The sequence below is a fragment of the Mustelus asterias genome, chromosome 12, assembly GCF_964213995.1.
Source record: "Mustelus asterias chromosome 12, sMusAst1.hap1.1, whole genome shotgun sequence".
NCBI classification, from domain to species: Eukaryota; Metazoa; Chordata; class Chondrichthyes; order Carcharhiniformes; family Triakidae; genus Mustelus; species Mustelus asterias.
The window spans coordinates 91,915,754-91,930,436 of record NC_135812.1 but is presented as its reverse complement, the minus strand read 5'-3'; the positions used below and the strand labels follow the sequence as shown (position 1 = coordinate 91,930,436).

Sequence of the window (14,683 nt, the reverse complement as noted above, 5' to 3'; positions counted from 1 at the left end):
TAAATTGACACAAAAAATAAGCTATTGGAAGAAATGATGATGGTGAGCTCGACCTTTGGGAGGATAATGTGCTACTATTGAAGAACAGTTTTATAGAGCTTGCAGATAGATGCTCAGTCTCATCTGTGTTTCCAAAGGGTCATGATGTGGAGATAGTGTGACATAAACCCAACATCCCGGTTTAGGCCGTCCTCATGTGTGCGGAACTTGGCTATCAGTTTCTGCTCAGCGACTCTGCGCTTCACGACACATGACAGCGCAGAGTCGCTGAGCAGAAACTGATAGCCAAGTTCCGCAAACATGAGGACGGCCTAAACCGGGATGTTGGGTTTATGTCACACTATCAGTAACCCTCACAGCTTGCCTCCTGGACTTGCAGAATCTCACTGGCTGTCCTGTCTGGAGACAATACACATCTCTTTAACCTGTGCTTAATGCTCCCTCCACCCACATTGTCTGTATCTTTAAGATCTGGTTGGTTGTAGGGATTCGCATTCTAATCAGTATTCTGTAACTTGATTTTGTGTCTCTGTGCCCTGTTTGAGAGCACATTTCCACTCCATCTGACGAAGGAGCAGTGCTCCGAAAGCTAATGATATTTGCTACCAAATAAACCTGTTGGACTTTAACCTGGTGTTGTTAAAACTCTTACTGTTTCCAAAGGGTGACAGGAGGGGTTCTTGGTCGTGTTCCTTCCAAACTGCATGGCTGTTCAGTTATCTGCACTCACCGCAGTTGTTATGCAAAGAAATTTAAAAGGTCCATGCACTTAAATAAATCACCAACACACTCTTAAAAATAAAATTAGTGTGTCGCTTCTAAGTTTAACCTGAAAGATCGAAGAAGAGAACGCAAAATATGTTCTTGAGCAAGTCACTTGCAGCAAGTTGAAACGAGTTACTTGACTGTACTTTCAGTGTTAGTAAGTAATGTGAAGAGAGGGTACATGTGGACCAAAAAATGGTGTTTGAAGAAGTGTGGAGGTTGGTTGTTTTAACTTGTTTAGAGAGGCTATAATTCCTCTAATGTTTCTGTGTTCCTACAGGCATATGACATCAAACTCTCGAGATTGGAGTCGTGGCCCGCTAGAAAAGAATCATCTATCCTGTTGGAGTCGCACAAAGTACAATCTGATCATTGTAAGCAGCTGAAAATAGCTTTATTTAAAAATTGTCATGCCCAATAGATATTTGTTCTTTAATTATTTTAAATCATATTTTTATCAGTAATAGGTATAATTTCTGTCCAATCGCTCAGGTCCCTCTTACAAAAGCTTCAATTTGCACTTGGTTGATTAAAGTAATATTTGGATTTTTTTTTAAAATTAAAAACGAGAACATCTCTGAAACTGCAGCTGTAGAAAATATTGCATCCTCAATGTTTTAAATGTTTCCCCAAATGTGGTGTTCAAAGAGATGCATGTAATATATTTTGTTGTGAATGACTGTCCTACCAATATTATCTTTAGAATTATCCTGTAAGTCAAGGAAATGTTTTTTTTTCGTCAGCTAAATGGCTTATTCTCTTGCCACACATTGTTTAACCCCATTTTTGTGTTTGGTTATTAGGCTGTCAGGCAATGCTGGTATGGATTCCTTTCCTTTCTGCATTCGCTTCACCTGTGGCAGATTGCCCAGAAACAGATCAGTGGTCGCTTTGGAACGGGTGTGCTTTCATACTTTATCTTCCTCAAGATGCTGCTGATGCTGAATGCTTTCCACCTTGTCATGAATATTTCCTTCATTGTCATTCCCCAAGCCACTCACCCTCCTGTGACCACAAGAGGAAGCTTCTCTGGGCTGGAACTCCTGACGGGCATTGTAAGTGAGATAAAAAGAAGGGCGATTCTGAACTGCTTTTGCTTCAAGACCCTGATCCCATCTTATAGAAAAAAAAATTAGGGACCACCCCCACTGCCTGTGATTCAACGGGTCTTTGTGAAAATTAGTTTTATAATTAAGCATGCACATTTCTTACTGCACTCCAAGCTCTCCAATCCAGAAAGCCAGAAACGTTAGTTGCCCAGGAAAATTGAGGGGGTCACAGAGATAAAAAGAAATGAGTTTCGGCTCCTCTGGGCAGGAATGCAAACTGTGGAGAGTGGACAACTTGGTCCAGAGTTTTTGACAGGACGTCCCTCGACCCACTGGATCGATGCCCACCAGAAGTCAAAGGGATGGATGGATGCCCAAAGTGCTGTTTAACTTTAGGGAACACTGTTATCAGTGAGTGCTGCTGCGTGGGCCTTGGATGTTTGCACATCTGATTTGGTGCAGGCAGAGACAGACAACTGTAACTCGGTCACTCGCATGTGGCTGAATACTGTGCGAATGTGGGAAAGGTGTGTGTGTGTGTGTGTGCGTGCGTGCGTGCGTGTCTCAATTTTATTCTGGACCTCTATATATGTTTGTGTTTCAGCCAATGTTTTCAAATGAATGGATTCAAAAACATGTACTCCTTTGTCTTAATCTTTGGCATGTTTTATGTCTCAAATACATTTAGTCACAAGTTAGGCATCTAATGTTTTTCTATAGTTCGCAAAATTCTAAAATCCAGAAATGGCCTTGCTCCCCAGCTTTCCTGGATGGAAAGGTTACCGTGCATTTTTGCACTTGGCAAAATGAAGAGTTTACACAGTCCAACATTTGCTTCGGGTGCATTTGCTGCCCAAGGTCTGCTCAACCATCCTAACAATTAGTTTAGCAGAATATAAACCAAGAACAACAGGTGCCATGCTCACTACGGGCTCATCTTGTTGGTGTGGGAAGGATGAAACAATGGCCAGGCAATGGTGGATGGGATAATGCAGGCTGTCCGGATGTTTTTTAAATATGGCGCCCAGCCCTTTGACCCCCACGAGGTGACAATGACTTCTTGCCTACCCCTGCCGTGAGAATGGCCGGGCTCCTCGCAGATGTATTTAATCAGCTGAACCGTGGATGATTGCACCTGTCCCCTTCCCTCCCACTCCCATTCCCCCCCCCCCCCCCCCCCCCCCCCTCAAATCACTCTCAGCTCTGCTCCCTCCCCTTGAACTTAGACTCCAGTACAGAAGGTTCTCTGGCTGCAAAGTAGGTCACCTGCCAGGCAGCTCTCTCCTTTGAAGACTTAGTATGTGGTGTACAAAGACAGAAGGAAAAGTGTAATAGTGAAAACACCTTTTAAAATTAAATTTGATGAAGTTCTTGGGATTTTTATTTTCACGATTAAACCTGAAGTTATCTATCATGATTTGTTCTTTTGCAACATTATTCAAACAGTAGTAAACTTCATCATTAAGTTGCTCAAAATGGGCGGGATTTTATGGCCTCGCTCAGGGGAGACCGGAAATTCCTGCCCAAGGTCAACGGAGATTTCCGTTGTCAGACCCTCCCCCACGCCAATTCCGTGGCAGACGAGCTGGTAGAGTTAATGTTAAATTTGTCTGAATATAAAGACAGTTTGCAGATGTCTATGTAACTGGGTGGGTGAATAAATGGGCAGACAGGATGAATGAGGACAAAGCTATCATAGACCTCTTCACTCCAACTGTGCCTGAAACCGATATTTAAGCAAAAATCTTGCTTTGGTCAGTGATGTAGCACTCCAGAAATGAATGGAAGGGTTAGGGAGGAATTTAATTTGATGCAAAGTTTTCTTCTCAGATGGTTCGAGTATAAAGATTTCAGCATGTGCCTGAAACAGCAAAACCTGATTTTGGTAATAACTTGACGCTCATCGTAGTTGGCTGCAGATTGGTTTCTGTAAATCTCCTTGAGTGCATTCCAGATCTTGGCTGAACAATCAAAAAGGGAAAATTACTGAAGTAAACCACATGTTTTATAGGGGAGGGTGGGTTGGGGGGGGGGGGGACAGGGGTTAAGCAAACCTGTTAACTCCTGCCTAGTCCTTGTATGAGAAAGGAATACCTATCGAGATCAAATGTGGACAGTATCAGAAATCAAAGTCAGTGTTGATGTGAGAACATGTTTTGATGGTCACTGGTTTAATATCTGTAAAGTGTATTATCAAGACTCCACTGCTGTCAATGAAAGAGCATAGTTACCTAACTTGGGAACCCAGTACATGGTCTCTGAGCTGCCCCAGTGTTTAATGTTACAGGAGTTTGATAATAGAAATGGCTTTGAAGGAACAAAGCAGAGGATGTTTGATGTTCCAAGAAGTTACATACAGTTCAGGGGAAGTGTAATGCTGTTCGCTGCAAAAAAAATAGCTGACTGGGTTAACATCCTTAAAATGTTGCCATAGGCTGTTTAAATTGTGTTTTATTTTCTTGTTTAGGGTCATTTCACAGACACGGTTCTATACTATGGATATTATACAAACAGCTCTTGGAATATTTTGGACAGTGGAAAATCCAACAGCAATTGGAATATTTCGGGCAGTGAGGCATCCACCGTTGGTGCTCTTAATATATGGTATAATATGCCGATAGCATATATCTACACGCTTGGAACTTCTTTCTTCGTCACCTGCATTATCCTGGTCCATTGGTAAAATATCTTTCTTCACTTCTGTCACTTGTGCTAAAACTCTGTACGAATCAGTGGACTTCTAAATTTTCATCTTCTGTGGGAGATGAATGTGCTGCTTTTGAGGTTGCATTTATACTTTACATATGTTTACATGCCGGGGACCTTGAATTTGAACAAAAGCAAAATTCTGCAGATCTTGATCACCTGAACAGAAAATGGTGGCAATATTCAGCCAGCATCTATGATGAGAGAATAAGAGTTAACATCTCATGTCAATGAGCTTTCGCCAGAACTGATTTTGAACGGTGGGACTATAGATCAGAGAAGCCACTTATCATTGATTTATATGTGATGTAAAAATAAACTGTGCAGGAAAATAATGCCGTCTGCATGAGACCTTGTTCAGAATGGTTTCAGGCACCTGCAGTCTCTGCAGCTTGCAGGATCATGGGGCTCTCGTGATTACTGGTGCCTGAGTTGCTTATTTTGCCTTTATCACCATCGACTTCCTCATTTAATGTTTATATTTATAAATGCCAGATGTTGTGCTTCATATTCAATAACTGCTTGCTGAAGTGCTCTGCCTGTTACTCTCCCCAACGTCGAAAGCAAACCTCTTGGTAATATTGCAGGGCAGTTTCTACACAGTTCAATCCGTGTTAAAACAATTAGTTTCTTGAAAGTCAAAAACGTGAGGTATTTTGCAGAGCTTATAATCTTTTGCTGTGTAGTTGAAGAATGTTCATTCAGGACAACAGTGATTGAATCTTGTTGTATCTGAACCACTAAATAATCTGGTGTCCACACCGTACCTCAAAGTACTAAGCTCTCCATTTGGGCTGTTGCCTGACGTGGAGGTTCCGGTTTTGATGGTGCATACAGTCTCCAGTGATACAAGTTATATTCACAATTTACCATTGGGGTTTACAGTCTTCAGTGATACAAGTAAACGTTGGGTTATGTTCACAATTTACCATTGGTGTTTAAGTTGCTGTCGGCAACAGATTCTGTGTAGAAATGCACTATAAGTCCCCATGTTAATCCTTTTTTGTGTTTACGAAATTCGGGACAGCACATTTTTAATTTTCTTCTGCATTTATGAACCAGAATTGTTCACACCGTTTGGCCTTTTTCTGGAATAAATAGCACTGTCAAATGCCAATTGTAAAAACTCAGGAAGCCTGACTGGAAAGGAACAGTATTTATTGTGAAACATAAATTAATGCCATTACTCCATGGTTTACATACACAAGTCCCAACCAGGATAACAGTTCTGCAAACCCTTCCCAGTGTCTGCCTTATAAAGGACTCGGGTGGTGAGTTTCACTTGGGCAGACAGTTGCCTGTTACCAATTGAACTCCTATTCAACGAGGCCCACAGGGAGATCAATTAGAGATTCCCCATGGAATTCATGGGGGTTATCACACCAATTGATTACAATTTGTCGAGATCAAATCGTGTGGTTTTTTTTTCATTTTACTGGAGAATAGAAATCCTCACTTCTTAATCTACACACTACTTGACACTAATACCACTGTGTTTTTTAGAGAATAAGTGAAATATCGACAACTTAATGTGTATTTTCTTCTACTGATTGAAACTTTAACCATATATATATAATATATAGGTCTAACCCAAACTCTAGTCATGCTTCATCATTACAATGTGGAGATGCCAGCGTTGGACTGGAATGGGCACAGTAAGAAGTCTCAAAACCAGGTTAATGTCCAACAAGTTTATTTGGAATCATGAGCTTTCGGAGCACTGCTCCTTCATCAGGTGAGTGGAGGTTAGTTCACAAACATGGCATATATAGACAAAGACACAATTGCGAGATAATTAGACTCTCATTCCAATCAGTAATTATCTTGCAATTGTGTCTTTGCCTATAAATGCCATGTTTGAACTAACCTCCACTCACCTGATGAAGGAGCAGCGCTCTGAAAGCTCGTGATTCCAAATAAACCTGTTGGACTTTAACCTGGTGTTGTGAGACTTCTTACTGTTCATCATTATACACAAATGATCTTGGGGAAAATGTGCAGAACGATTGTTCAACTGCTACCTTTGGTAATAAAAAGAGTGCAGTTGAGGGAGGATCCGGAATGGTCTCCTTTGTTTGATAATCATGTCAATAAGGCCCAAAACAGTTTTTTCTTCCTAAATTGGTGCCATTAGCAATGCTTGAAATTAGTCGAAACTCTAAGAAGAAGGATGTAAAGTGGAATCCCTCCACTCACATTGTCTGTACCTTTAAGACTTGATTAGCTGTAAAGACTCACATTCCAATCATTATTCATGTAAATTGAGTTTGTGTCTTTGTGCCCTGTTTGTAATCAGAACTCCCATCTGACGAAGGGACAGCCTGTTCCGAAAGCTAGTGGCTTTTGCTACCAAATAAACCTGTTGGAATTTAACCTGGTGTTGTTCGACTTCTTACTGTGTTTACCCCAGTCCAACGCCGGCGTCTCCACATCATTTCCTAATTAGGTACAGAAATGGTTTCACAGCTTGTGACAACTACAAATAACTTGAGAATTCTAACCTTTTTTAGCTTATCCAGAGCTTTTGGAGAGAGTTATAGAGTGAGCAGCGGCAATGGGAATCTGGTGGCAAAATTGTTCTGCGCGTGGGATTTTAAGGTGACACAGAAACAGTCAATTGAGTCAAATTACGAGAACATCAACACCCAGTTAAAGGTGAGTTGTGCTAACCATTGTGTTGTGCTGTTGAACCAGATGTTCATGCATCTGTCGGTCTGTTAGCTTGGCATGCTTGAGTCTCAACTAGACAGGTAGCTCTTTTAAGCCTTCCATCAACCTGTTATTTACTTGTATACAAAGCAGAGAAGGGTTTTCCAGTCTCCACTGCAGACTGCACAAGATGACGGAGAGGATTGACTGGGATTAGCTATCGGGTTCCAGAGTCCATGACACAAGTCCTCACTTTTCTCTCATTTGATTCCATTAATTGTCCATTCATTTTAATCCATAATGGGCAATGCAGTCAAAATGTCCGATATTCTGCCGTAGCAGTCATTCAAGACGGTGCTTTAATTGGTCAGAGAAATTTGCCGTCTGCCCTGATGAACTACCAAAACGCTACCCTCTGTTGTTGCCTTCTCATAATTTTTATTATTAAAAATTGGAAACAATAACGTAATCAAATTATCATATCACAATTTTATGTTGAGGGCTTCAAGGACGTTTTGTTACAAGGCAAAATTTAGCAGAAATGTGAGGCAGGGTTTTGGATTGTTGGAGTCAGATCGGGGTCACCACCCCAGTCTATGTAGGAAACACTCACCCGACAGTGACTTCCACTGAATTGGCCAATTAGTGGCCAGCAAGGTTTTAGAACTGAGGTGAGAAATTTCTTCACCAGAGGGTGGTGAATGTATGGAATTCACTACCACAGAAAGTAGTTGAGACCAAAATGTTGTCTGATCTCAAGAAGAAATTAGATATAGTTTTTGGGGCTAAAGGTATCAAGGGACATAGGGAGGATCATGATATTGAATTCCATGATCAAAATGAATGGCGGAGCAGGCTTGAAGGGCCAAATAGCCTACTCCTGCTTCTAGTTTCTACGTTTCTATGTTAAGGATTGTCATAAGTATACATTATGATCCTGCTAAAATATTACTTTTTTTTCTCAATTAGGAATATCTTACTGAACATAATTTCCGTTCAACTCATGCAAGTATTTCTCAGCGATTGTTTAATCTGTCAATCCATTTTCTGGGTTGGCTGTTGTCCCTGGGGAGTGTTGTTGGATGCAGCTTTGCAGTTTACTACTACTCAGAAAGGATGCTGAAGGTGGGTCTTGTGTTCACCTGATGTAATTCTGTCAAACAATGACTTTTCACAAATGTGCATTCGTGATCATTAAACATGAGTCAGGGTAAACTAATTTATCTACCGAGTGGAAAAATCTGATCATTTTGGGGGGGTATAATCAAGCAATGTGAAAGTTAAGATCGTACTCTCAGATTTGTCAGTGCCTCCCCTAATGGCTCATTTTACTTATAATAATCATCAGTCATCAGATTGTGGCTAACCTCGCATGATAAAGTGTAATGACAACTTCTATTGACCATGGCAGCCACAATGGAAAAGATAATCAAGCATTGAATAAGTCAGAGTGTGTATTTCATGGTGTGACGTGAAATGAGGGAATAATGATATCTTGAATTTAGAAAATTATTCTAAATGACTCTGATATACTTCAGTGTTGCGTCATAATCATATAAGCATCTTGATAAAATCCCTGCCTTGTAATCAACCGCAGTTATTTCCTTCACCCACACATATAAAATGCTTGAAAATCTCAGCAGGTTTGACAGCATCTGTGGAGAGAGAATAGATCTAACGTTTCAAGTCTGGATGACTCTTCATCACTGACTTAAAACGTTGGCTCTGCTCTCTCTCATGTGGAGATGCTGGCGTTGGACTGGGGTGAACACAGTAAAAAGTCTCACAACACCAGGTTAAAGTCCAACAGGTTTATTTGGTAGCAAATACCATTAGCTTTCGGAGCGCTGCTCCTTCGTCAGATGGAGTGGAAATGTGCTCTCAAACAGTGCACAGAAACACAAAATCAAGTTACAGAATACTAATTAGAATGCGAATCCCTACAGCCAGCCAGGTCTTAAAGGTACAGACAATGTGGGTGGAGGGAGCATTAAACACAGGTTAAAGAGATGTGTATTGTCTCCAGACCGAATAGCTAGTGAGATTCTGCAAGTCCAGGGGGCAAGCTGTGGGGGTTACTGATAATGTGACATAAATCCAACATCCCGGTTTAGGCCGTCCTCATGTGTGCGGAACTTGGCTATCAGTTTCTGCTCAGCGACTCTGCGCTGTCGTGTGTCGTGAAGGCCGCCTTGGAGAACGCTTACCTGAAGATCCAAGGCTGAATGCCCGTGACTGCTGAAGTGCTCCCCCACAGGAAGAGAACAGTCTTGCCTGGTGATTGTCGAGCGGTGTTCATTCATCCATTGTCGTAGCGTCTGCATGGTTTCCCCAATGTACCATGCCTCGGGACATCCTTTCCTGCAGCGTATCAGGTAGACAATGTTGGCCGACTTGCAGAATCTCACTAGCTGTTCTGTCTGGAGACAATACACATCTCTTTAACCTGTGTTTAATGCTCCCTCCACCCACATTGTCTGTACCTTTAAGACCTGGCTGGCTGTGGGGATTCGCATTCTAATTAGTATTCTATAACTTGATTTTGTGTCTCTGTGCTCTGTTTGAGAGCACATTTCCACTCCATCTGACAAAGGAGCAGTGCTCCGAAAGCTTATGGTATTTGCTACCAAATAAACCTGTTGGACTTTAACCTGGTGTTGTGAGACTTCTTACTCTGTTCTCTCTCCACAGATGCTGTCAGACCTGCTGAGAATTTTCACCATTTTCTGTTTTTGTTTCAGATTCCAACACCCATAGTATTTTGCCTTTTATCCCAACTATTCCCTTATTCCGTAGATGTATCTTAAATGTATTATGGTGACAGAACATGTCAGAGTCAATAGTGGAGTGTATGGAGATAAAATATGAGAATCCAGAAGCAAAGATTTGTTTCTCAGCAATATTTGAAGTCTAAAACATTTGAAGGAAATGCATAGGATCCGCAAGGAATAAATGGCTAGTTTGTGGGTGTAATGTGTCCCGACGTAAGAATTGAAAACAAAAAGAAAAGCATTTTTGCTGGGTTGGAAAAAATTAAATGAAAAGCAGTGGAGAGAGGAAGCGGGCTTGGCCGATACTTCATGAAGAGAACATAGAACATAGAACATAGAACATTACAGCGCAGAACAGGCCCTTCGGCCCACGATGTTGCACCGACCAGTTAAAAAAAACAAAAAACTGTGACCCTCCAACCTAAACCAATTTCTTTTCGTCCATGAACCTATCTACGGATCTCTTAAACGCCCCCAAACTAGGCGCATTTACTACTGATGCTGGCAGGGCATTCCAATCCCTCACCACCCTCTGGGTAAAGAACCTACCCCTGACATCGGTTCTATAACTACCCCCCCTCAATTTAAAGCCATGCCCCCTCGTGCTGGATTTCTCCATCAGAGGAAAAAGGCTATCACTATCCACCCTATCTAAACCTCTAATCATCTTATATGTTTCAATAAGATCCCCTCTTAGCCGCCGCCTTTCCAGCGAAAACAATCCCAAATCCCTCAGCCTCTCCTCATAGGATCTCCCCTCCATACCAGGCAACATCCTGGTAAACCTCCTCTGCACCCTCTCCAAAGCCTCCACATCCTTCCTGTAATGTGGGGACCAGAACTGCACACAGTACTCCAAGTGCGGCCGCACCAGAGTTGTGTACAGTTGCAACATAACGCTACGACTCCTAAATTCAATCCCCCTACCAATAAATGCCAAGACACCATATGCCTTCTTAACAACCTTATCTACTTGATTCCCAACTTTCAGGGATCTATGCACACATACACCTAGATCCCTCTGCTCCTCCACACTATTCAAAGTCCTCCCGTTAGCCCTATACTCAACACATCTGTTATTCCTACCAAAGTGAATTACCTCACACTTCTCCGCATTAAACTCCATCCGCCACCTCTCGGCCCAACTTTGCAACCTGTCTAAGTCTTCCTGCAAACTACGACACCCTTCCTCACTGTCTACCACACCACCGACTTTGGTGTCATCAGCAAATTTGCTAATCCACCCAACTATACCCTCATCCAGATCATTAATAAATATTACAAACAGCAGTGGCCCCAAAACAGATCCCTGAGGTACACCACTTGTAACCGCACTCCATGATGAATATTTACTATCAACCACCACCCTCTGTTTCCTATCCGCAAGCCAATTCCTGATCCAATTTCCTAGATCACCCCCAATCCCATACATCTGCATTTTCTGCAGAAGCCTACCATGGTGAACCTTATCAAACGCCTTACTAAAATCCATATATACCACGTCCACTGCCTTGCCCCCATCCACCTCCTTGGTCACTTTCTCAAAAAACTCAATAAGGTTAGTAAGGCACGACCTACCTGCCACAAAACCATGCTGACTATCACCTATCAATTCATTACTCTCCAAATAACTATAAATCCTATCCCTTATAATTTTTTCCAACATCTTGCCGACAACAGAAGTGAGACTCACCGGTCTATAATTCCCGGGGAAGTCTCTGTTCCCCTTCTTAAACAATGGGACAACATTCGCTAACCTCCAATCTTCTGGTACTATACCAGAGGCCAACGACGACCTGAAGATCAGAGCCAGAGGCTCTGCAATCACTTCTCTTGCCTCCCAGAGAATCCTTGGATAAATCCCATCCGGACCAGGGGATTTATCTATTTTCAGACCCTCCAGAATATCCTGCACATCCTCCTTATCAACTGTAATACTGTCTATTCTACTCCCTTGCAACCCAGTGTCCTCCTCAGCTATATTCATGTCCCCTTGCGTGAACACCGAAGAGAAATATTGGTTCAATGCTTCACCAATCTCCTCCGGTTCCACACATAACTTCCCTCTGCCATCTATAACTGGCCCTAAACTTGCCCTAACCAACCTTCTGTTCTTGACATACCTATAGAACGCCTTAGGATTCTCTTTAACCCTATCCGCCAAAGTCTTCTCATGTCCCCTTTTAGCCCTTCTAAGCTCGCTCTTCAACTCCCTCTTAGCCAATCTAAAGCTTTCTAGTGCACTACCCGAGTGCTCACGTCTCATCCGAACATAAGCCTCCTTTTTCTTTTTAACCAACAAAGAAACTTTTTTGGTGCACCACGGTTCCCTAGCCCTACCAATTCCTCCTTGCCTGACAGGGACATACCTATCACAGACTCGCAGTAGCTGCTCCTTGAAAAAACTCCACATGTCGGACGTTCCCAGTCCCTGTAATCTCCTAGTCCAACCTATGTTTCCTAAGGCACGGCAAACTGAGCAGTCGAAAAAAAATAGTGCAATTTTTAAAAAGAATTTATTCTGCCCTCCTTGGTTTTCTTTTTCCTTACCTGGGGAATGTGTTACTTGGAGATGGCCACATGTGTAACATCACAGCACATCAAAGCATGTTGCTAGGTGAAGAGTCTGACCTGGGTTATACTTTTTGGGAGAAGCTAAAGGAATCTAAGCTGGGGCTGGTGCAGTTCCTTTTGCCCCACACACATACCACACGTGGCCATAAAAGAGAATCGTTTACACTCCAGTTGTTGCTGTGAAAAAAAATTTAAATTTGAATCTTGTAATGTGTTGAATCCAATAAATCTATTCTTTACATGTCCTTTTATACTCCAGTAACGAGTGGTAAATCGAAGCTTGAATATTATTGCAATCTTATTGAGCATGAACTCATGCCCATTCATTGGATAATGAGTTAGATGATCATAGCACAAAAAAGGGTTGAGTGGGTGATAGGCCACAAGTGTAAACGTCAAAAGATTTCCAAGATCTTGTGGTCTGAAATTGTTTTGTAACTTTGTGATCCACAGCCCATGCCAAACAGTATTCATTTCAAAAAACAAACTTCTCAATTCGATCTAAATATTAACATTTCAAGTCAAACATGTGATTTATGAAGAGTATTGCTTTGGTATTATATGGCTGGACTGACAGCTGCTGCCTTAACCCCATGTGTGTGTTGCAATTACTTATTTTGCTCTATTAAATTTTAATTCAAAGTGAACATTTCTGGGGATTGTACATTTTTGGCCAGTCTCTCATCCATTGACTCTGCCTACGCTTCCCGCTGCCTCGGCAAAGCAGCCAGCATAATTAAGGACCCCATGCATCCCGGATATTCTCTCTTTCACCTTCTTCCATCGGGAAAAAGATACAAAAGTCTGAGGTCATGTACCAACTGACTCAAGAACAGCTTCTTCCCTGCTGCTGTCAGACTTTTGAATGGACTTGCCTTGCACTAAGTTGATCTTGCTCTACACTCTAGCTATGACTGTAACATTACATTCTGCACTCTCTCGTTTCCTTCTCTATGAACGTTATGCTTTGTATAGCGCACAAGAAACAATACTTTTCACTGTATCTTAATACATGTGGCAATAAATCAAATCAAATGGGCGAATGCTGTAATATGATCAGTTATTTGCGCTACTCAAAGACTTCACTGTTGCTGAACTCTCTTCACTTTTCCTTATGTTAAATTGACCAGTCTACAATGTGAGGTTTCAATGCCAGATGAGAATTTCTTCCTTCTCCTTTTCTTCTTAAAATAACTAGCATCAGGAAACTGTGCTTGTCCTACCAAGAAATGTAGACTGCAACATTTATTTACGCAGATGAACAAAACTCTGACATTTTGGGAAATCTCTCACTGCGAAATTTGTGACCTTGACAAGGTCTCGCACGTCAGTTTTCCAATTTCAAGGAGGCAGACTATATGATGGAGCTTAGCCATCGTACAAGTTTAACTTTTGAAGACTTGTTTCTTTGGAAGTCTGACTAAATTTAGGCTGATTAAATTTATTTTTGTTTTAGGATTACTCAAAAAACATCCAACAGGAAATACCCAAGAAGCTAATGGAGAGCAGCTTGCTCACACTTCCCATGCTTGTGTCATTTATTAATCTCGTGATGCCATACATTTATAACCTAATTGGGTTACTGGAATATTATGACTTCCCTCAGCAACAGATCTACGTTTCTATTGTCAGGTATGAACATTTTGGGTGGAATTTTCCCATCCCATCCGCCACGGGAATTGTAGCATGCGGGACACGGACCATGCAAAAACCCATTGACCTTGGGTAGGATTTTCCAGTCTTGGGGTGAGCGCAGCTGGAAAATCCTGCCCTTTGTTTTTTTTTTCAATCTAATGGTGGAGATGGCCTGTTCTTCCGAAAATTTCAAGCAGTGTTTTACGTAGTGTTTTATTTTTGCTGAGTTATGCAAGTCATTTATCCAAATGAGGACAAGGATACCCAGGTCCGTAGTTGTATCATTCTCTTGCATGTGTCCTGGATGCTCAGGTGCATTCCTGTGTCTGTGTCATAAATGTTATGTATGCCCCTGTGGACTAAGGGGCATAAAGAATCACGAGGTAGGCTTGAATACTTCAGTACTGGGAGCTGTTTATTGAAGGTGTGCACGGATTCACAGTCAGGTCTAAGACTGCCCAACAGAGTCTCACACTGGGTGGAGCTGGGTGTTGTTATTTGCTACCAAATAAACCTGTTGGACTTTAACCTGGT

At 41.9% G+C, this 14,683-nt stretch overlaps 1 protein-coding gene across 2 annotated transcripts in view; it reads left to right on the top strand.

Moving 5' to 3' along the window:
• Window positions 1-14,683, top strand: part of tmc6b (transmembrane channel-like 6b) — a 105,615-nt gene that overhangs the window by 71,329 nt on the left and 19,603 nt on the right. For both annotated transcript variants that reach the window (XM_078225637.1, XM_078225638.1), the window contains 6 exons: window positions 1,046-1,139; window positions 1,569-1,820; window positions 4,282-4,493; window positions 7,031-7,175; window positions 8,139-8,294; window positions 13,971-14,146. In XM_078225637.1, the coding sequence (XP_078081763.1) occupies window positions 1,046-1,139; window positions 1,569-1,820; window positions 4,282-4,493; window positions 7,031-7,175; window positions 8,139-8,294; window positions 13,971-14,146 (1,035 nt within the window). The remainder of the gene's footprint in view (window positions 1-1,045; window positions 1,140-1,568; window positions 1,821-4,281; window positions 4,494-7,030; window positions 7,176-8,138; window positions 8,295-13,970; window positions 14,147-14,683) is intronic.